This window comes from Trichomycterus rosablanca, chromosome 15 (genome assembly GCF_030014385.1).
Source record: "Trichomycterus rosablanca isolate fTriRos1 chromosome 15, fTriRos1.hap1, whole genome shotgun sequence".
Classification (NCBI taxonomy): Eukaryota; Metazoa; Chordata; class Actinopteri; order Siluriformes; family Trichomycteridae; genus Trichomycterus; species Trichomycterus rosablanca.
This window is the reverse complement of record NC_086002.1, coordinates 4,447,154-4,468,860: the sequence shown is the minus strand read 5'-3', so window position 1 is coordinate 4,468,860 and position 21,707 is coordinate 4,447,154. Positions and strand designations below refer to the sequence as shown.

Here is a 21,707-nt window from a genome sequence, read left to right as displayed (position 1 = left end):
CCTTTAGTGTGGTGCTGTTGGAAAAACCACCTTAGATGTGGGCAGTGGGGGCTGCGGGCGACCCTAAAACTCGATTTAAGTAGATATTGTGTGAAAAAAAAAATGAATGGGATAACAAATAGAATGGAAAAGAGCAACTGAGAAAGCATCCCGTTTACATATCACACACACACACGCACACACACACACACACTCACACACACACTCACACTCAATCTTCCTGCAGGCCTGGTCAGTTTATCAGCTTATTTTTGCACTTTTAGGTTAATTTTAAGTTCATTTGCATTTGCAGGGTAGAAACAGTTGTGAAACGGTAGGCCACATGAGCTGACAGAATGGATGCACTTAGTGCTAATGACTCTAGTGTATTTAGGTTGAGTTGGAATGCAGACAGCAGGTCTTACATTATTACCCAACATCACTGCTAAACCCCACCTGAGCTCTTGTGACAGAATGAAGCAAATCTGTATGGAGATGTTTCACAATCCACTGGAAACTCATCCCAGACAACTGGCATCTGGTATAGCTGGGAGTTTCTCATATTTTGGGTCTAGTGTTTAATTTTATTGGATGATTCAGATTACTGTTGTGAATATTGCCGAGTTGTTCTTTTCTAAAACAAGCAAAAGCAATCAGGTGTAGGAATAGGAATATGAGTTTTACCAAAAGTTATCAGACACAGACACCAGTTTAACTGGTAATTACTTTGAGGTTGAGGGTTTGCTTGAAAATAATAAGGTTAAACTCTTTTTTTTAAATTATTATTATTATTTTATTAAGAGATTAACATTGTTGGCTGCATTAGTCTGCATACCTGAGGGTTGAATAGCCTGACTGCCAAAAAACCCCCTGAGGAAACCAAGGGGTTCTTAATCAGTGTAAGAACCCTGAAGAAGTTCTTAAGTTCTTAATTAAATGACTAAATAAGGACGAGGCAACACATCGTCTTTTATGCTACATTTTAGGGTTGTGACACTATTATATATTGCTGCTCGGATTCTAACTCATACAAAGAAATCCGATCACATAAATATCAGGTGAATGATTTTAATCAGCTACTGGACTCTTTTGGTTTTATTCAACATATTCATAAGCCCACCCATATGCAAGGTCACACACTTGATTTAGTGTTTTCATCTGGTTTTGATATTGACAAACTAGATATTGAGGAGGCTAGTTTCTCTGATCATATGCCAGTAGTCTTTAGCTCAACTTTAACTGCGCATTTCCCTGCTCCTGTTTTAGGGCACTGGTCAAGGATTATCACTTCGTCCACATCTAACGATTTTTCCAGAGCCTTTTCTGACATGTTAAAATTGCCCAACTATGGTCAGACTCATGCTAATGTGGATGAGTTAGTTACTTTTTTTAATTATAACTGTTCAGCTGTTCTGGATTATCTTGCCCCTATGAAATTTAAACGCTTAAAACCAAAAGTTCAGCCCTGGTTAAATGCATCCACACAGGAAATTAGACAGGCTTGTAGAAGAGCGGAACGGAAATGGAGAAAGGACAGATTGCAAGTAAGTTTGGATATTTTTAAAGGTTGCCTGGAAGACTATCAGCTAGCTGTTAAGTCTGCTAGAGAGGCATACTTTTCAAGCATAATTGCCAAAAATTATAACAGACCTAAAGTACTGTTCAGTACAATAAATTCTTTACTTAAATCATCACCCGAAGTTGGAAATGTTCCTTCTTCTAGAGTATGTGAAGAGTTTTTAAACTTTTTTGTGGAAAAAACTGAAACAATTAGGTCTGGCATTACTTACTTGGGTATAGATTCTCCACTTCCACCGCCGTGCCCAGGTATGTTTGAAAAGTTTGAGGCTGTTTCAATCTCCGAATTAACAGATTTGGTGCTGAAAACAAAGCCAACAACCTCCCCACTTGATGTGATGCCCCCACAGATAGTTAGGGAGACATTTGATATATTAGGACCTTTTGTCCTGGATATCATTAATACTTCCCTTGCCACTGGTACTGTTCCAGCATGCTTTAAACATGCTGTAGTTACACCTCTGCTCAAAAAGCATAATCTTGATGCTACAGTGGTTAGTAACTATAGGCCGATTTCTAAATTACCATTCTTGGCTAAATTGCTGGAAAAGGTTGTATATTCTCAGCTTTTACCATTTTTGAGTAGAGATGGTATTTTTGAGATTTTTCAATCTGGCTTTAAGTCTATGCACAGCACTGAATCTGCTCTTCTGAAGGTGACAAATGACTTGCTACTTACTGTTGATGAGGGAAATTGTGCCATCCTCATTTTATTGGACCTTAGTTCTGCTTTTGATACTGTTGACCATGACATACTTGTTGGTCGCCTGGAAAAGTGGGTGGGGTTACAGGGAGAGGCCCTGAATTGGTTCATATCTTATTTTAAGAATAGAACCTTTTCAGTGAATATTAGCAGCTATTTCTCTTCTTCTGCTGATGTCTCTTGTGGTGTTCCACAAGGGTCCATACTAGGGCCCCTCCTTTTTTCCATCTATATGCTGCCATTGGGTCAAATAATTAGGAAGCACAATGTCAGCTTTCACCTGTATGCTGATGACATACAGCTTTATCTTCCCATTAGACCGAATGACAATGGCTCGTTAACATCTCTTAGCAGTTGTCTTGAGGACATAAAGAGGTGGATGGCTGACAATTTTCTTCAGCTGAATGAAAGCAAGTCAGAGGTTATCGTTTTTGGGGGTCATCACATCAATAGTGTCTCCAATAACCTTGGTCACTTGTCTACATGTGTCAAAACATCTGTGAGAAATCTTGGTGTTATCTTTGACTCTGACCTCCGATTTGATAAACAAATCAACTCTGTGGTAAGGAATAGCTTCTTCCAGCTCAGAAATATTGCGAAGATTAAGCCTTTTCTCTGCTATTCTGACCTGGAAAAAGTTATTCATGCATTCATTTCTGCAAGAATTGACTACTGTAATTCTCTGTATATTGGGATTAGTCAGTCTCTGTTGCGGCGCTTGCAGGTAGTCCAGAATGCAGCAGCAAGGTTACTGACTAATACCAAGAAAAGAAACCATATTACACCAGTCCTTGCCTCACTACATTGGCTGCCTGTTCAGCACAGGATTCATTTTAAAGTGCTTTTATTTGTTTTTAAAGCGCTTAATGGTCAAGCCCCGGCTTATCTCAGTGGTATGCTTTCTCCCGCAACCGCACAGCGATCTTTAAGATCAGCCACTCAGAATTTGTTGACTGTTCCTAGGGCTCGTTTGAAGCTAAAAGGTGATCGTGCATTTGCAGTTTATGCTCCGAGGCTATGGAACACTCTACCTCCTAATATTCGACAAGCACCTTCGGCCGCTGTTTTTAAATCACTCCTAAAAACATACCTTTATAAGCTGGCATTTGAACAGTGAGGAGCTGTGTTAATTTTAATTGTTTAGTCTATTTTTATCTGTTTTATTTTGTCTCTTACTCTGTATTTTTATTTGGTTCTTACTTTTTTAATATAATGTTGTGTTATGTATGCTTATTCGATGTACAGCACTTTGGTCAACGTAAGTTGTTTTAAGAGTGCTTTATAAATAAAATTTACTTACTTACTTACTTACTTACATCACCTCTTTCCTTATACAATATAACATTTTGCGTCTCACACTGTATTAAATAAAGGGTCTGAATGCTTTGTTATAATTTTTTAATAAAAAAACATTACACTTCTCTTTTGTGTGTACAATGCAGAATGTTCTGGCTCTGGGAGAAACACTGTGTTCAGAATAAAAGCATGTAGAAAACAGAAAAGGTTTTCACACTTGGCAGAAGGTGTACAATCGACTTTCCATCTGTCTGCCATTCTGCTCTCTGAATTGCTTTCATTTCTTTTTTCTTCTCTCAGATGCATCTCGGCCTCACATCTATTACTGCCGCTCTCCGAGCATGGAGACCTTCACTTGTTGGTGGCATCCCCTTGACAATGGTCCCCAAGGAGATAACGACGTCACCTACAGCCTCGAGTACACCATCGGGTAAGGCGGAGTATGACATTTAAACCGAGCTCATAGGTCTGAAGCAGGGCTTTTATCTTTCTGTTGGTTCTCCAGCAAGCAAGTCAGGATTATAATTTAATATCACAATAATAACATAAAATCACCAATAATATCTCTTTACTGAGCTTACTTACCAGATTTTTTAACTTCTAAAACACTTCTGGAGTTCTGGAGCTTCTGACATTTACTCAGTAGCTAATAGTTATGACCCCAAAAGGAACATAAACGTTCTGATGTTGCCCTCAAGTCATTAGCCACACACTCACCCCACAGGGGCATCAGCAAAAAGCCCACACGACCACACAGGAAAACAAGGAAAGATAGATGAAAGAAAAAAGACAGAAAATGAGCTACTCAGTCCACCAGTGTGTGACAACCCAGGTTCATGGGGAAAAAATAAAGATATTGGAACTGAGATAGAGATGCCCCCCCCCCCCGCCAAAAAAAAAGATTAAAGAATACCAGCGTAGGATCCAGTAGAAGTACCAGCCTTGCAATGATAGATAGATAGATAGATAGATAGATAGATAGATAGATAGATAGATAGATAGATAGATAGATAGATAGATAGACAGACAGACAGACAGACAGACAGACAGATGGATAGACAGATAGATAGATAGATAGACAGATCTCTTTATTAATCCCAGAAGAAAATTCAGGAGTCTTAGTTTTAATGTTGTTTAAACAAATATTAAAATAATTCAACAACTCATATAAATTGTTGAATGTTTGTCTTTTTACTCAAATTATCATGCTGATTATAAAACTTAATTAAAAATATTTTGTATTAAAATAAATGAAGTCACATGTTAATAATGTTCTCAGATATTTGACCATCACTGTATGTCACTAAATGAAAACAGAAGTGGTTGAGTGGTTGTTTCTCCTCTCTGTAGTGTAACTTTACCCTCCTTTCTCACTTGTGATCAGTAATCGGCCTCCGGTCGAGTGTCCTGATTATGTGACTGGAGGAGCGAACAGCTGTTACTTCGACACAGAGCACACCATGATTTGGGAGGTTTACTGCATGAACGTGACGGCACATAGCAGCAGAGGTTCCTTCACCTCTGATGAGCACTGCCTGGACGTCGCTGAAATCGGTGAGTGTCATTCGCATGCCAAAACACACACACACACACACACAGTTATTAGTGTTAATTAGCACTCCTTCAGTCTTCATTTAGTCATTACCAATTTCCAGGGTTAGTGCTTCCAGCAATTCACAGTTTTCTATAGCCTATTGCTTAATGATTTGGGAGGACCCACTGTGACCCTGACCAGGATAAAGCTCTGGTAAAACTGAATGAATGAAGTGCTAAAGCACGCTAGCCCACTACTGCTGACCCAGACATGATTGGCTTATGCCCATGGTGTGGGTCACTAAGACAGCCTAGCCAGTGGGAGGTGCACTTGTCAGTGCGCTCTCAGTGCTGGTCCCATGCTCAGATAAAATAAGGGGAGGGGGGGGGGTTGCGTCACAGGACTCCTTCGGATGTTTTGTGGAGTCTATGTCTCGGCGGGTCAGAGCTGTTTTGGTCCTAGTGTGGCTCATCTGTGTAAATGTTCATCAACTGAATGTTATATTTATGTCGTTTGTTTAGTTTGGGGCAAGGTTAAGTTATTTAAGGAAAAATAAGGGCTACTAAACATGGTCCTTACAGTGTCCAAGACCTCACCCCCTTTATAGTCCAGTCTTTTCTCACACAGCAGACTTAGTGGCCAATTTTTGTCTGCTGCAAAAGATTGTGCCCGCTAGGGGGCGCCAAGCCAACCAGTAGCACATATGAGTCAAATTTGTGGAGTTCAGAATCCCAGCGCTGGTGTGCTAGCAGAATATCCCGCTGTGCCACCTTAAAATTTAACTTGAAGGGTGCTCAGGTGGCACAGTGGTAAAACACGTTAGCACGCCAGACCTGATATCTGGAATCTCAGCTCTGCTACCGGCAGGCCAGGTGCCTATATAGACATTAATTGGCTTGTTCGCAGAGTGGGATTGGTGGAGGGAAACCTCATTACTGATGCAGGTACGACCTCTGTTGGCTGATCGATGGCGTCTTCACAGGGATGGGGGATAATGGAGATCAGTGTGTGACCCATATGAACCCCAGGTGAAAAGAAGCGGTTGGCACTGCACTGGGGGGAGATTGTAAAAGTAGACCAGATTAAAAAAGTACTCTTAAGTTCTGTAAAGTGAGATGACTTTTGGTGCCTTTGGTGACTCCTGTGAAGCTGTGCCTCTTACTTGATGGTTCTCTTTGTCTCTGCCCACAGTGGAAATAGACCCGCCTTTTAACCTCACGTACACTCTGATGAACATAAGTGAGGATGAATCGGGACGAACTGCTCTGGTGTCCTGGCAGTACCCTATAGCCCAGCAGGTCAACATCGGGTGGATCACACTCATCTACGAGCTTCGCTTCAGAGCCATGTCTGAACCAAGCGTCTGGAAGGTACTGAGAAAAATGTCTCAGATGTTTACACACACGTGTAACCGGAGCTCCCGGAGGAAACCCACGCAGACACAGGGAGAACATGCAAACTCCACACAGAAAGGACCCGGACCGTCCCACGTGGGGATCGAACCCAGGACCTTCTTGCTGTAAGGTGACGGTGCTACCCACCGAGCCACCGTGCCTCCCCTACAGTAGAGTTAAGATCTTTGGGAGAATGAACCACTGACTAGTGTAAATAAGCAACTGGTGACTGCACATGTGATGTAGTGGGAGGTTGCTGGTCTGCTGACCTCCTCTGCCAACGTACTGGTGGTAAATTGGGAGAAAAAGAGGATAAATACCCCTCCCTAAAATAAATAAATAAATAAATTATATAAAATGTTTATTGTCGGTAACCTTAATAAAATTCACTGACTTAAAAATTATGTACAGATGATGAGAGATACAGTGGATGCTCAGGGTTCACCACATCCTCTCCAGACTGAAATAATAGCTTTGAAATTACAGACAGGTTTGCTGAAACATGGTGTGTGTGTGTGTGTGTGTGTGTGTGTGTGTGTGTGTGTTTGCTTACAGGTCAAGGAGCGTCTTCGTGAGCCTCATTTTGAGCTGTTGGACCTGCCTGCGGGGAGCTATGAAGTCCAGGTGCACTGTCGATCAAAGAACAACAACCTGTGGAGCAAGTGGAGCTCACCACTTACCATTGTTATTCCTCCCAGAAACCTGCCGGGTACACCTCCCCCACGCTCACACAAACACATGAACGGCATAACGTATACGACTGTACCCACAAAGCACATGAAACGAACTGAAACCTAAGCTGGGGGGGGGGGGCTCCTCGATGGATTGATGCATCATGAATAGGTGAATCAGTCAACAGCGACCACGGACTGTTGAGCAGCTGATGTGTTTTACCAAGCAAGGGCTGCACCAACTGGTATTTTTAATTCCCAAACAATTAAGCCAAAATGTAAAAAAAAAACATTAAATTCTTGAAAAAATTGGTCTTTAAGAACGCATATAAAAAAAAACACATAATAAAACAACAAAGGACAAGGGCTGCAGACTGATATAAAAATGATTTACCCCTCCTGCAGTGAATATAACCACTGTGTAAGCACAGTTAAAACATTTTCATAAATAAATACATAAATAAATTCCCAAACAATTAAAAAGCACAATTCAAGGTGATGTAACCCAGTGCTAAACACGCCTCTGTCCCAACTTTTTACGCCATGTTGTAGGCATCAATTTCTGAACTTGTTTATGTTAAACAAACAGAATTAAGTTAAATAAAGACTCACTAAATAAAGTACATTTACAAATGACAGATTTCAGTTTTTATTGCAATTTTAGAAAGCGTCCCAGCTTTTTTTGGGTTATAACTGCTGCCCTAAACCTAAGCAGCACTCGAATGGCAAATCCAGGCATGTCTGAGCCTGTCTGATGGTTCAAACGATCAGGATTCGGCTGAACTAGCCAACGTCCACTACATCAGCGGTGTGTTTATGATCGAGTCAAACCCGACCTGACCAAGAAGCAGTTTTTACAATCGAAAAGCTTCGGACGGATGTGTGGGTATCCATGGTAACCACTATTTTCCACTATTTTTCCCTTTTTTCAGATCATATGTTGTACATGATTATTTTAGTCTCCAGCATTATAGTCACGGTCATGCTCATCGTCGGGTTTGGGATTGTTCCACAGAGCAAGAGGTAAGGACTCATCACACACCTCATTCTGTCACACACATTCAACACACACCTTATTTAGTCACACACATTCAACACACATCTCATTCACTCACACACACATTCATCTAAGAGCTCACAAACAATACCAGTTTTCAGCATGTCTGCCCGGGTTCCTCTCTGTCTTCTATAATAATAATAATAATACCAAAATTATAATAGTAATAATAACAATCATAACAATAATGATAATAATAATAATAGTAAATAATAACGATAATAATCATGTGTTTTGTTTAAATCACCCTTCTTAACAATCAAGGGCATTGTAAAGAAAGTTAAATATGTTTTCTGATCGTGTCCCCTGTTTAGGATTAAAGCTTTTCTCCTGCCGCCAGTTCCTAAACCGTGCATCAGAGGAATCGACCCCATGCTTCTGAAGGTACAATTCTACTATATACACTGATCAGCCATAACATTAAAACCACCTCCTTGTTTCTACACTCACTGTCCATTTTATCAGCTCCACTTACCATATAGAAGCACTTTGTAGTTCTACAATTACTGACTGTAGCCCCCTTTCATGCTGTTCTATAATGGTCAGGACCCCCACAGGACCACTACATCATCAGCACTGCAGTGACACTGACATGGTGGTGGTGTGTTAGTGTGTGTTGTGCTGGTATGAGTGGATCAGACACAGCAGCGCTGCTGGAGTTTTTAAATACCGTGTCCACTCACTGTCCACTCTATTAGACACTCCTACCTAGTTGGTCCACCTTGTAGATTTAAAGTCAGAGACAATCGCTCATCTATTGCTGCTGTTTGAGTCGGTCATCTTCTAGACCTTCATCAGTGGTCACGGGGCGCTGTTGGCTGGATATTTTTGGTTGGTGGACTATTCTCAGTCCAGCAGGGACAGTGAGGTGATTAAAAACTCCAGCAGCGCTGCTGTGTCTGATCCACTCATACCAGCACAACACACACTAACACACCACCACCATGTCAGTGTCACTCCAGTGCTGAGAATGATCCACCACTTAAATAATACCTGCTCTGTGGTGGTCCTGACCATTAAAGAACAGCATGAAAGCAGGCTAACAAAGCATGCAGAGAAACATATGGACTACAGTCAGTAATTGTATAACTACAAAGTGCTTCTATATGGTAAGTGGAGCTGATAAAATGGACAGTGAGTGTAGAAACAAGGAGGTGGTTTTAATGTTATGGCTGATCGGTGTACATTATATGAAGTTTTTCTTGCATCATTGTTTAAATGTTCTCTGAATTTTTACTCTATATTTGTTTTTACCTCTTCTCTTTTCCAGAAAGGCAAGATGGAGGAGATTAATCGTCACTTCTTTTCCCTATACGGCTACAAAGCTCCTCGCTACTATGCGGAGTCCCTGCTCCAGGTCAACATAGACGAAAGTCTGTCATTAGCTCCTCTGAGCCCCACACCCAGCATCAAAGACGAGGAGCCCCCAAGCCCTCAGAGCTCCACGTCCCCCGAGCACCAGCAGCTTCTTCAAACCCCTGACAGTCCGTCCCCTTACTGCCAAAACCCACCCTGCAGTAACAAGGAGGTGTCAGTGGCACCCAAGAGCCCGAACAGTCACACGTGGGCGTGGCCAGCAAAAAGCCCCACGCCGCCCGAGCTGGTGTCCTTCCCAGGTATGGACTACAGCATGATCCTCAACCCCGCTCCTGCGAGCACCAGCATTCCACAGGACTTCTACACCTGCGTGCAGGGGGTCACCGATGGCGAGATGGTGCACCTGGTGCCCTGCGTGCCCAAACCGGTCATCGGCTCTCCCTACTGCGAGCTGAAGAAGGAGTCGGAGGAGGACCCAGAGAAGAGCCGGCAGTTTTAAGCCTTCCTGGAGATGCAGGTGAAGAGTGAAGAGCAGGAGGAGAAGGAGCAGAGCGAGTACACGCTGCCTTTTCTACCCCAACCCACAGACAGAAGCTAGGCGTCGTGCTAGCTGGCATCGATATATCCTTTATGTAAACGCTCGCTGGGTCTGGTGAGCGAACGTAGATACACTGAGCGCGCAGAAGTAAACCGAGTCTCGTCTTCACCTCGAGAACTATTCAGCAGAATTAGATTTCTTGATCAGGACACTAAAAACGTTCTCAACCATAAAGGTCTTACCGTTGGACGTGGTTCTCCAAACTTGTGGTTTTTTAAATGGGCAATTTAATTAAAGGCTAAGAAGAGCTAGCTTGTGAGAGGCCAGACGGTGTCATTTTAAGACAACCCAAGATTAAAACAGACCGTTTTACCTTTGATAGCTGACACAGTTGGTCAGTATTTGGCTTGGTGTTAACATGGACACCGCATGGCATTACAGCCCTTTTGTAGCTGTAACGTCGCGTCCTACTGTCTATTCGAGGTTCTGAGATGCGAAGAGATGTGAAGAAGGAAGCTTGGTCGTGTTACGTGTTAAAGCGCTTCGTGTTAGAGGAGGCGAGTTCTAGTCTGCTGACCAGCAGAGGTCACCAGAGTGCGCAGACTTCAAGCTACTGTACTAACTAGAATTCCAAAGTACAGTGGAACCTCGATTTAACGGACTAAAAGGGGGAGCACTGGTGTGTAAAATACGATTGTCTGAAAAAGTGAGGTTTTTTTACCACCAGGGGGTGCAAAAATATACGAACACACAGCACTAAGGTCCACAAACATGCATGAATGGGGAGAAATTATATTTATCGCGTGTGGTGGAAGGGATGTTTATTATTTGTCGTGATGGTATAGTGGGGACTCAGAGTATCTATTATTCTGTCTGAAGCACTGCTGGTGGCTACTGGAGCAGTGCTGGTGCAGAACTAAGCATAAAACACAGAGAAAAAGGCGAAAACAAAGCGAGACTCCTGACAAAATAAAGCCAAACAATCATGTAAACAGGGAGATGTGCACGGCTAGTGGGAAATTACTGAAATACTGGTCTCGATGCGCTTCTCACGGGGAATTTTAAACAATCAGACAGGACATTCGGTTCTCCAGGTTTTGTCCATTAAATCCGTTACATGGAAGTCCATTAAATCAAGGTTCCACTGTACTTTCACTTTTTAGTGCTAATGTGGCATACTGATTAGTACAGTACCAGGAAGTTTGTGACACTGTGACTGCTTCTGACATGAAATTTGTTAAACATCGGCCTGCGAGTTAGTACCTGCGTCTGACAGCACGATTCTTTTGCTGTAGTAACGTCACGTCGTGTTAATACTCGCCACATTCAAAATAATGGAAGCACTTAACTTAGCGGTGTGCTCGCTAAAATTTATCACCCAGAAAATTCTTTTAATAAATGTAGTGATGGTTTACAATCAGTCAGAAGTCTGTAATGGATTAAATGGAATTTGGAAAGATATAATTACAGCTAAAGCACTAACTGAACCACAATTACCAACCATTTCCAGTGGAAAATTTGTCTCGTTCTGACCAGCTAGTTCCTGGTGTAAACTGGTCCTTTTACGTTGTCCTTAAATAAACTTTACGCTAACTTAAGTTTCATCATGATAAATAATATTCATCAGGATGAATATTGATAATATTGATGAAGATGATTTCAAGTCCTGCGTCCTGCACATGCGCCCAGTTTAGACAAATGAATCTGGGACAAATAAAAGCACTTCATGTAAATTATACTTTAAATTATAAATTATTATTGTATATATTTTGCTACAAGTTTTATGCTGACATGTCATATGCTGACGGACTCGTATGCACACATGCAAAGTACAGTCACGTACACACAGAAGGTTCATGAGCTCTCAGTCAGGTTAATGTGAACAATTAGAAGAATTTCTGCTTTATCTTCTAATAAAATCTAACAATAAATACATTCTGCCTAAAATAAGAACCCAAACAGTCGTACTTCTCACTCCTTCATTATTTCATTTAACAAACTGAGTAATGATCACAGGAACAGAGAGCTCCAGGCTTTATAGAGCAGAGTTCACATGAACAGCTGTTTCCTGAGAAATGCATAATCATTATTATTAATTGGTGCAGCTTTTAAAGAAATTCTAATTAAAATGAATATTTGGTTTATGTGGCTTTTCAGGAACTATGAAAGATGTGAAACAAGTATGTTTTTGTCTTTGTCATTACAAAAAGCTCTCAGACGTGTTCTTAAAACTTCTGACGATCACACACACACCAGATTATTATGCTTAACACTTGAAGAATGTAAAGATCAACAATACAATTCCTGCCTGCTTAAACACAGGAAACGAGCGTGAACCGAGCACCGCAGAGCCTCGCCATGATCGATCAGGCTTTGTTCCTCCTGCTCCTCTTTCCTTTCTGCCAAATGACAGCGGAAGCTGCTGTTAATGACTTGCCTTACGAAGCTTGAGGATCTTAGAACTATTAACGTACTGATCACTGCTCACTACTGCAACCGAACCAGAACAAACCCGGCCAGCATCAGCACACAGAATGAAACACTGGAACGAGGAGATCGCAACCCTGAAGACAATCAGAAAGACAATGTGAGAGATGTGAAAGATTTTATGTATGAAACGGGTCCCGGTAGAGACTGCAGGTCACAGAAGAACGTTTCAGATCACTGTGATGATTCTCACAAACTTCTGATATTCCTCTGCAAAGCAAGAATGTATCACACAAACATTTTACTGCCAGACGTTGCTGAGATTATTATTAATATAAATCAATGTTTTTATTTCTTTAGGTGGAGCAACATTCAGTCTGGACAGTTTTATCTTCTGTTTCCATCAGTACCGGTCCATTCTTCATCCATGTTTAATGTTTATAAATCAGGATTTCCTGTGGAACTGGTGATGAACACATTCTTGATTTTGAGCCACATATGAAGATGCACAATAGGGCTGTATATTTTTAATATGATATCATTTTGAATACTGAAATGTTCTATATGTGGAAGAAGAGCTTTAGATGTTTTATTTAAAGAATAATATAAATCATATTCATATATACATTTAATATTCAAAATATTAAATCAAATAAATCATAAAAATATATATTGTAAACATTTTATCGTACCGTTCCTGAATTATATGTGATGTTTTTAAACCACTGACAGGCTGGTAATGTGTGTATGTTTGTAAGAGGTGCAGTTTAATTCCTTCTGCTCCGTTCCGCTCGCTCATCAGAACATTTGGTTCTTCATGACGTCAGAATTTCATGTTTTTTTCACAGAATCGAGGTTTCGTCGTGGGCGGTTGGTTACTTGGGTGCAGATTTGTCATGTTCCCGTGTATTTGATTGACACGTCCTTTACTGACATTCATGCTTATAATGCCAAGTTCACACTACACGACTTTTCAAGTGGTCAGGTCGCTGAACAGTTCACACTACACGACTGGATCTCTTGTAATCCAGAGTCTTTCAAGTCCGTGTGTATTTCACACTACACGACTGATCGGTGATCGGGGGTTTCACACTACACCATCTACCACCAACTGGAATCACAGGCGAGCTTCTCTGGTCTCCCAAACTACGTTTTGTCACGAAAACAAACGTGAGAAGTGACGAGGGGTTTAATGATACCACGTCCAAAAATGCACGTCAACAAGTAGCGAGCGATCAAAGTTTGTGTGCTGATGTGCAGCGTAAAGTCAAGGAGAAGAAATCAATGAATCTGAATGGATTTGGCTACATGAACAGCAGGGATTGTTCTATAGTGAGTTGGAGGTTAATAATAATGGTGTTACGTTTTGTAGAGAACGATAAGGTCAAAAATACTGTCAAACTTGTGTGTGCTGGTGTATTCTGATATAAACTATATTACGCCCCTGTCCCACCTTTTTACACTCCTCCCCTGCGTTTCCCCTCACCCCGTATCTTGCGTTCTCATTGGCTGTTCGACACTGCACTCATTGCAAGTAGGGCAACTCAGATCCAGATATTTGACATGCTAGATATATTTCTTCGGATCGAGTTGTTGGGTAGTTCACACATAGCGATTGAGAGCCGAGTTTCTAGCACCGACCAGTCGAGCGAAAATCAGGGCAAAAATTGTGTAATGTGAACTAGGCATAAAGTGATTCAAACTAAGAACTCTTGTTAATTAAACAAATATGAATTCATTTCCATGTCTAGTTTACGTAAGAATGTTGTTCATTTAGTCCAAAAAGTGATAAGATTTCATGTCAATAGTCAGCATGAATCCTTCTGGCACTTTTCTGTATTAGATCAATATGCATCTAATCATGTGGTATTGGTGCTCGGGGTCTGCTAGTCCTCTACGGCTGAGATCTGGGAATCCAGGGTTTGAATCTCAGCGGTGCTATCAGCTGGTCAGGCGTCTACATGGACATGGACATGATTGGCTGGCTGAAACAAACTAGCCATTGGGAGGCATCAGTGCACTTTTAGTGCAGGTCCCAAGCCCTGATAGGAATAGGAGGGTTGCGTAATAGGAGGGCGTCTGGCTTTAAATCTGTAACAAGTCTGGTATACGGAGCAGATCTGCTGTGGCGACCCTTAAATACGGTAGCAGTCGAAAGAAAAAAAATCATACATTATCATATAATTAAAGAAAATTTAAATTTAATACAATATTAAATATTTGGCTACCAGATGACCAGATGCTTTAGTGCACTTATATTATTTGAGACTGAAACTGTACTAGAGGGTTGGAGCACCGTTCCTCCAAAATATATTCCCTCACAAAATAGTAAACAATAACCTTGACGTCGCTCAGGTGGCGCAGCGGTAAAAACACACACTGAAAACCAGAGCAGTGTCAGAGGGGGCGTGGGTTAGCTTCGTTCTCCTCAATCAGAGCGGGGATCGGCATTGGTGGAGAGGAAGCCTGACTCGATCAGGTAATTGGACGAGCTAAAAGGGAGAGAAAGGGGAGAAAATGCATAAACAAATATATTAAAAAAATAAATAAATAGTCAAAGCTTTTAGTGACTCCATGTGCCTTTGTCCTGGAAAAAAGAGCTAAAAGGGATAAAAATGTTCCATCGTATTCGGCAGGTTTTCACTCACAAAACTTTGTATTGTGTTTGTATAGACGGGCGGGCGGTGGTAACTCAGTGAGTAATGTACAGGACTAGTAAATGGAAGGTCGCTGGTTCAAGCCTCACATCTGCCAGGTTGCTGCTGTTGGGCCCTTGAGCAAGGCCCTTAACTCTGGTCACAATTGTAAGTCGGTTTGGATAAAAGCATCAGCTAAATGCCTACAATGTAAATGTACTTGCTGTGATTTGCTGTGATTCCCACCTACAAGGAGACAAATGCCCCAAACCATATCAGCACCACAGAGCTACAGGAACCAGTGATAGCTCAGTGGTTAAGGTACTAGACTAGTAATCAGAAGATTGCCGGTTCAAGCCCCCTACCACCAAGTTGCCACTGTTGGGTCCCTGAGCAAGGCCCTTAACTCTCAATTGCTCAAAATCATGTTCAGTCATAATTGTAAGTCGAATTGGACAAAAGCGTCTGCTAAATGCTTTTCTCTAGGTGTACTCACCCACTAAAACGTATATACAGGTCCTTCTCAAAAAATTAGCATATTGTGATAAAGTTCATTATTTTCCATAATGTAATGATAAAAATTTAACTTTCATATATTTTAGATTCATTGCACACCAACTGAAATATTTCAGGTCTTTTATTGTTTTAATACTGATGATTTTGGCATACAGCTCATGAAAACCCAAAATTCCTATCTCAAAAAATTAGCATATCATGAAAAGGTTCTCTAAACGAGCTATTAACCTAATCATCTGAATCAACGAATTAACTCTAAACACCTGCAAAAGATTCCTGAGGCTTTTAAAAACTCCCAGCCTGGTTCATTACTCAAAACTGCAATCATGGGTAAGACTGCCGACCTGACTGCTGTCCAGAAGGCCATCATTGACACCCTCAAGCAAGAGGGGAAGACACAGAAAGAAATTTCTGAACGAATAGGCTGTTCCCAGAGTGCTGTATCAAGGCACCTCAGTGGGAAGTCTGTGGGAAGGAAAAAGTGTTACAGAAAACGCTGCACAACGAGAAGAGGTGACCGGACCCTGAGGAAGATTGTGGAGAAGGGCCGATTCCAGACCTTGGGGGACCTGCGGAAGCAGTGGACTGAGTCTGGAGTAGAAACATCCAGAGCCACCGTGCACAGGCGTGTGCAGGAAATGGGCTACAGGTGCCGCATTCCCCAGGTCAAGCCACTTTTGAACCAGAAACAGCGGCAGAAGCGCCTGACCTGGGCTACAGAGAAGCAGCACTGGACTGTTGCTCAGTGGTCCAAAGTACTGTTTTCGGAAGTCAAGGTGCCAGAGTCTGGAGGAAGACTGGGGAGAAGGAAATGCCAAAATGCCTGAAGTCCAGTGTCAAGTACCCACAGTCAGTGATGGTCTGGGGTGCCATGTCAGCTGCTGGTGTTGGTCCACTGTGTTTTATCAAGGGCAGGGTCAATGCAGCTAGCTATCAGGAGATTTTGGAGCACTTCATGCTTCCATCTGCTGAAAAGCTTTATGGAGATGAAGATTTCATTTTTCAGCACGACCTGGCACCTGCTCACAGTGCCAAAACCACTGGTGAATGGTTTACTGACCATGGTATTACTGTGCTCAATTGGCCTGCCAACTCTCCTGACCTGAACCCCATAGAGAATCTGTGGGATATTGTGAAGAGAAAGTTGAGAGACACAAGACCCAACACTCTGGATGAGCTTAAGGCCGCTATCGAAGCATCCTGGGCCTCCATAACACCTCAGCAGTGCCACAGGCTGATTGCCTCCATGCCACGCCGCATTGAAGCAGTCATTTCTGCAAAAGGATTCCCGACCAAGTATTGAGTGCATAACTGAACATAATTATTTGAAGGTTGACTTTTTTTGTATTAAAAACACTTTTCTTTTATTGGTCGGATGAAATATGCTAATTTTTTGAGATAGGAATTTTGGGTTTTCATGAGCTGTATGCCAAAATCATCAGTATTAAAACAATAAAAGACCTGAAATATTTCAGTTGGTGTGCAATGAATCTAAAATATATGAAAGTTTAATTTTTATCATTACATTATGGAAAATAATGAACTTTATCACAATATGCTAATTTTTTGAGAAGGACCTGTATGTTAAAGGACAATTGGACCGAATTACTTTTCTCCACATGATACATCAGTGTAGGTTGTAGGAAAACTGGCAACGTTCGGGTATTTACATTACTATTTACTAATGTCACCCGTCTGTGTAACAGATGTAACTCTCCAGTTCTCAGAAAAGTGGATTTTCCTGCTTTTTTTTCCCAAATGAAGAAGCAGAAGTGTTTCACACAACCGGAGTTCCATCTGATCTAACTTATTAACTCGTGTTCATTTGTACGTTCTCCGAAAAAACCACACCACTGAGAGCGTGTTAGTTATGCCGGGAAGTGAGAAACAGACATCTGATCTGGCAGTGATTCATTTCTTAGAAAAGATCTGTAAAGAAAACGTCACACATGGAACCATAGTACAAAATAACGACTGCTGTAAAGAGTCAAAGAGTCAATTCCAAATGAGTTCTAGTTTACACAAGTGGTACAACATACACTGATCAGCCATAACATTAAAACCACCTCCTTGTTTCTACACTCACTGTCCATTTTATCACCTCCACTTACCATATAGAAGCACTTTGTAGTTCTACAATTACTGAATGCAGTCCATCTATTTCTCTACATACTGTTTTAACCTGCTTTCACTCTGTTCTTCAATGATCAGGACCACTACAGAGCAGGTATTATTTAGGTGGTGGATAATTCTCAGCACTGCAGTGACACTGACATGGTGGTGGTGTGTTAGTGTGTGTTGTGCTGGTATGAGTGGATCAGACACAGCAGCACTGCTGGAGTTTTTTAATACCGTGTCCACTCACTGTCCACTCTATTAGACACTCCTACCTAGTTGGTCCACCTTGTAGACGTAAAGTCAGAGACAATCGCTCATCTATTGCTGCTGTTTGAGTTGGTCATCTTCTAGACCCTCATCAGTGGTCACAGGACACTGCCCATAGGGCGCTGTTGGCTGGATAATTAGTGTGGAAACAAGGAGGTGGTTTTAATGTTATGGCTTTTTGTTATTAAGTCTGATGATCAAATCAGTTGCTATCACACAGCTTGACATCTGTCTGTGCAGACTCGATAGGCTGTGTCTGAGGGAGGGTACTCCTGCCTTACACCCCTCATGACCCTAATCAGGATGAAGTGGTTATTGGAAATGAAATTATGCTATAAATGTATTTTTTCAGTTCTAGAGTGCAGTTTTATATCAGGACTGAGTAGAGGCACTGAGACTGTACACTGAAAGGCTTGTACTGTACCATAAACATACAAAATATAACGGTTCTGTAGGCAAGAATAAAGAACATGGGTGATCATTTAAATCTGAGGTTTTTGTTCTAGATTAAAGAGACCCAGACATAAGAGCATTAGAATAAAGAATAGAATGAATCATGCTTTTTGCAGTCTGACCTCTGACTCAAATGAAACTAGCAGAACTAATGAGAAAATTCACACACACAGTGACCAGATAAAACAAGCTACACATCTGACATTTATCAGAAAAACTGAATTCTGCAGTAAATACTTAATAAACCAGCTAGACAATCACATTTTCTTGCTTTAAAAGAGAATGAATGGAGACCGATCACATTTACTTTTTCTCCCCCTTAATTGTCCTCCCGATTTAGTCATATCTAATGATCCAATTGTATTTCACTTTCTCTACCTGACTGAGGAGGGCTCCGACACACGTGCAGTAACCAACCGCTTCTTTTTACCTGCACCAGGTGGGTTCATTTGGAGATCCGTATCACGCACAGAGAGTCACAAACCGATCTCTATCATACCCCGTCTCTGCAGGCAGGCCTCATTGATTAGCCAGAAGAGGTCGTAATTGCAGCAGTTATGAGGAATCCCTGTCTGGCTGTCTGTGTAAGCACCCGGCCGGCTGATAGCAGAGCTGAGAAACACATTTGCGAGTTTGAAATGTCAGGACTGGTGGGCTGGTGTGTTTTACTGCTGCACTACTCAAGTGCACACGGGCACATTTTCTAATAGCAGGAAAGGCTGCGTAATGCAGTGTGACTGGACACTGATGTTGGTCAAGACAGATTCAGTTGAAGTTCCGGTTCATTCTACAGCTGTTCCGTGGGGTTGAGGTCAGGGCTCTGTGAAGAAAACCAAGCTTTTATTTCTTGACTTTATAGAGCTCACGGACCTTCCCTAAACTGTTGCTGCAAAGTTGGAGGCATAGAATTTTCTTTTCTAACAAAATTTTCTTTCTAACTGATTTATTGCACCTGTTAGCAATTGCTGTGGCTGAAACACATGAATTTAAAAATTTGAATGGGTGTCCCAATACTTTTGTCCACATAATCCCACCCTGGTTTTTAAAACAGCAGTTTTTATTGGTTTTGAAGGAATGGTTTTGAGTGATCAATACTAGCAGCGGTCGATGGTTTTAGCTCAGTGGTTAAGTTACTGGACTAGTAATCAGAAGGTTTACGGTTCAAGCCTCACCATCGGCAAGTTGGGCCCTTAAGCATCAATTGCTGGAATTGCATGCGGCTCAGTGGGTAGCACTGTCGCCTCACAGCAAGAAGGTCCTGGGTTCGATCCCCAGGTGGGGCGGTCTGGGTCCTTTCTGTGTGGAGTTTGCATGTTCTCTCCGTGTCAGTGTGGGCTTACTCCGGGAGCGCCGGTTTCCTCCCACAGTCCAAAGACGTGCAAGTGAGGTGAATTGGAGACATTAAATTGTCCATGACTGTTTGACATGAAACGTGTGAACTGATGAACATTGTGTACTGAGTAACTACCGTTCCTGTCATGAATGTAACTTCTGATTAACCAAACAAACATAATTCTAAGTTGCTTTAAATGAAGGCATGTGATAAATCCTCTGAATGTAAATCTAAATGTCTGAATGTTTCGTCTCTTGTATTGTTGCTCAGTTCCTCTCTGTGCGCCTGTGATCTCCGTTCTCCTTCAGTATGTGATGTACAGGTTGTTAGAACTGAACCGCTGTAATGAGGTGTGTGTGTGTGTGTGTTGATCTATGTGTCGCTCTTTATGTTGTTATGTACCATGTTGTGCTGTCATATGTGCAGCTCAGAGATGTTTGTGCCTTACATGTGTTTTTTAATGCACACACACACACACTATAGCAACACCACAGCAGGGACACTACAGTCAGATGGATGCAGTTTATCTTCTGAACGGGGTAGGGGGGCATACTTTTTATTTTTGCATATTTTTTGTGAAGGACCGTGTCATGTTTCTCTGTAAATAAAGAAATCAAACTGTTTTCAGATGTCGTGACTTATCATTCAAAGACACTTTAGCCACAGACACTCAGAATCCAGAACATTCAGAATTCAGTTTAACTTAAATTTTACCAGGTACGTTTTATTTAATAAACCAGATGACACTGTAAAACATAAAGGCATTTACCTCTCAGTAAAAGTATAAATAACAATTTCATCTAATATTCATCAACTGATTTATCCTGGTCAGGGTCACAAGCGGGGCGGCACGGTGGGTAGCACTGTTACCTCACAGCAAGAAGGTCCTGGGTTCTGTGCGGAGTTGGCATGTTCTCCCCGTGTCTGCGTGGGTTTCCTCCGGTTTTCTGCCACAGTCCAGAAACATGCAGTCAGGTTTATTGGAGACACTGAATTTGATTTTGCGCACATTTTAGCAGTGGATTAGGGTGTCCACATACTTTTGGTCATGTGTTGTTTTTGTCGTAGTCCAGGTCTTAACACTGGCTGGTTTTAACACTGTAAGATTTTCACCAGCAGATGGAACCATTTATCACATCATATCTAAGCCTAAATCCAGTCATTTATTTATTTACACATTAATTACAAAAACAAAATACAATAAAATAATAATAATAAATAAATAATACATTAATAACATTAATTACAACAGCAAAAAATAAAATAATAATAATAATAAATAATACAATTAAAACAGATTAGTTACAACAAAAATACAAAATAATACAATAATAACAGATTAATTACAACAAAAAATAATACAATAATAATAATACAATAATAATAATAGAAAAATAGTTGTTATTAGAAGACTCAATAATAATAATTACAACAAAAGAAATAATAATAAATTATAAATAATAAATAATAATAAATACAAATAACTACAACAGTAAGTTATACTTGTAATATTGTATAATATGTAATATTGTATATTGTAACAATAAATAATAAAATCATATAATAAAAACAAAAAATAAAATATTACAACAGTAAATTATAAAATGCAATAATAATAATAAACAATAACAACAATAAAAGACTTATAATAATGATGATTATTAGGGCAGCACAATGCTAGATGGTATTATAGGTCTAAGGACCTCAATTCTTCTCACCCTTAGGTTTTTCCTTCAGATTACAGTTTCCTCATGTCTACCAAAAACATACCAGTAGGTGGATAGTCCCTAGTTTTATTTGTTTGTTTGTTTATTTATTTTATGGGGTTTTTGTTTGTTTGTTTTGTTCTTTTTTAGCCTGCACTGCAAAGCTCTTTATACGGTCATTATC

The 21,707-nt window shown here is 41.0% G+C and overlaps 1 protein-coding gene across 1 annotated transcript in view; it reads left to right on the top strand.

Annotated features, from left to right (window-relative positions):
* Nucleotides 1-13,173, top strand: part of LOC134329543 (prolactin receptor-like) — a 55,371-nt gene extending 42,198 nt beyond the window's left edge. Inside the window, exons 3-10 of the mRNA XM_063010828.1 lie at nucleotides 3,857-3,986; nucleotides 4,941-5,110; nucleotides 6,282-6,460; nucleotides 7,040-7,246; nucleotides 7,891-7,963; nucleotides 8,115-8,178; nucleotides 8,527-8,596; nucleotides 9,483-13,173. Coding sequence (XP_062866898.1) covers nucleotides 3,857-3,986; nucleotides 4,941-5,110; nucleotides 6,282-6,460; nucleotides 7,040-7,246; nucleotides 7,891-7,963; nucleotides 8,115-8,178; nucleotides 8,527-8,596; nucleotides 9,483-10,028 — 1,439 coding nt within the window. The 3' untranslated portion in view covers nucleotides 10,029-13,173. The remainder of the gene's footprint in view (nucleotides 1-3,856; nucleotides 3,987-4,940; nucleotides 5,111-6,281; nucleotides 6,461-7,039; nucleotides 7,247-7,890; nucleotides 7,964-8,114; nucleotides 8,179-8,526; nucleotides 8,597-9,482) is intronic.
* Nucleotides 13,174-21,707: the final 8,534 nt, after the last annotated feature.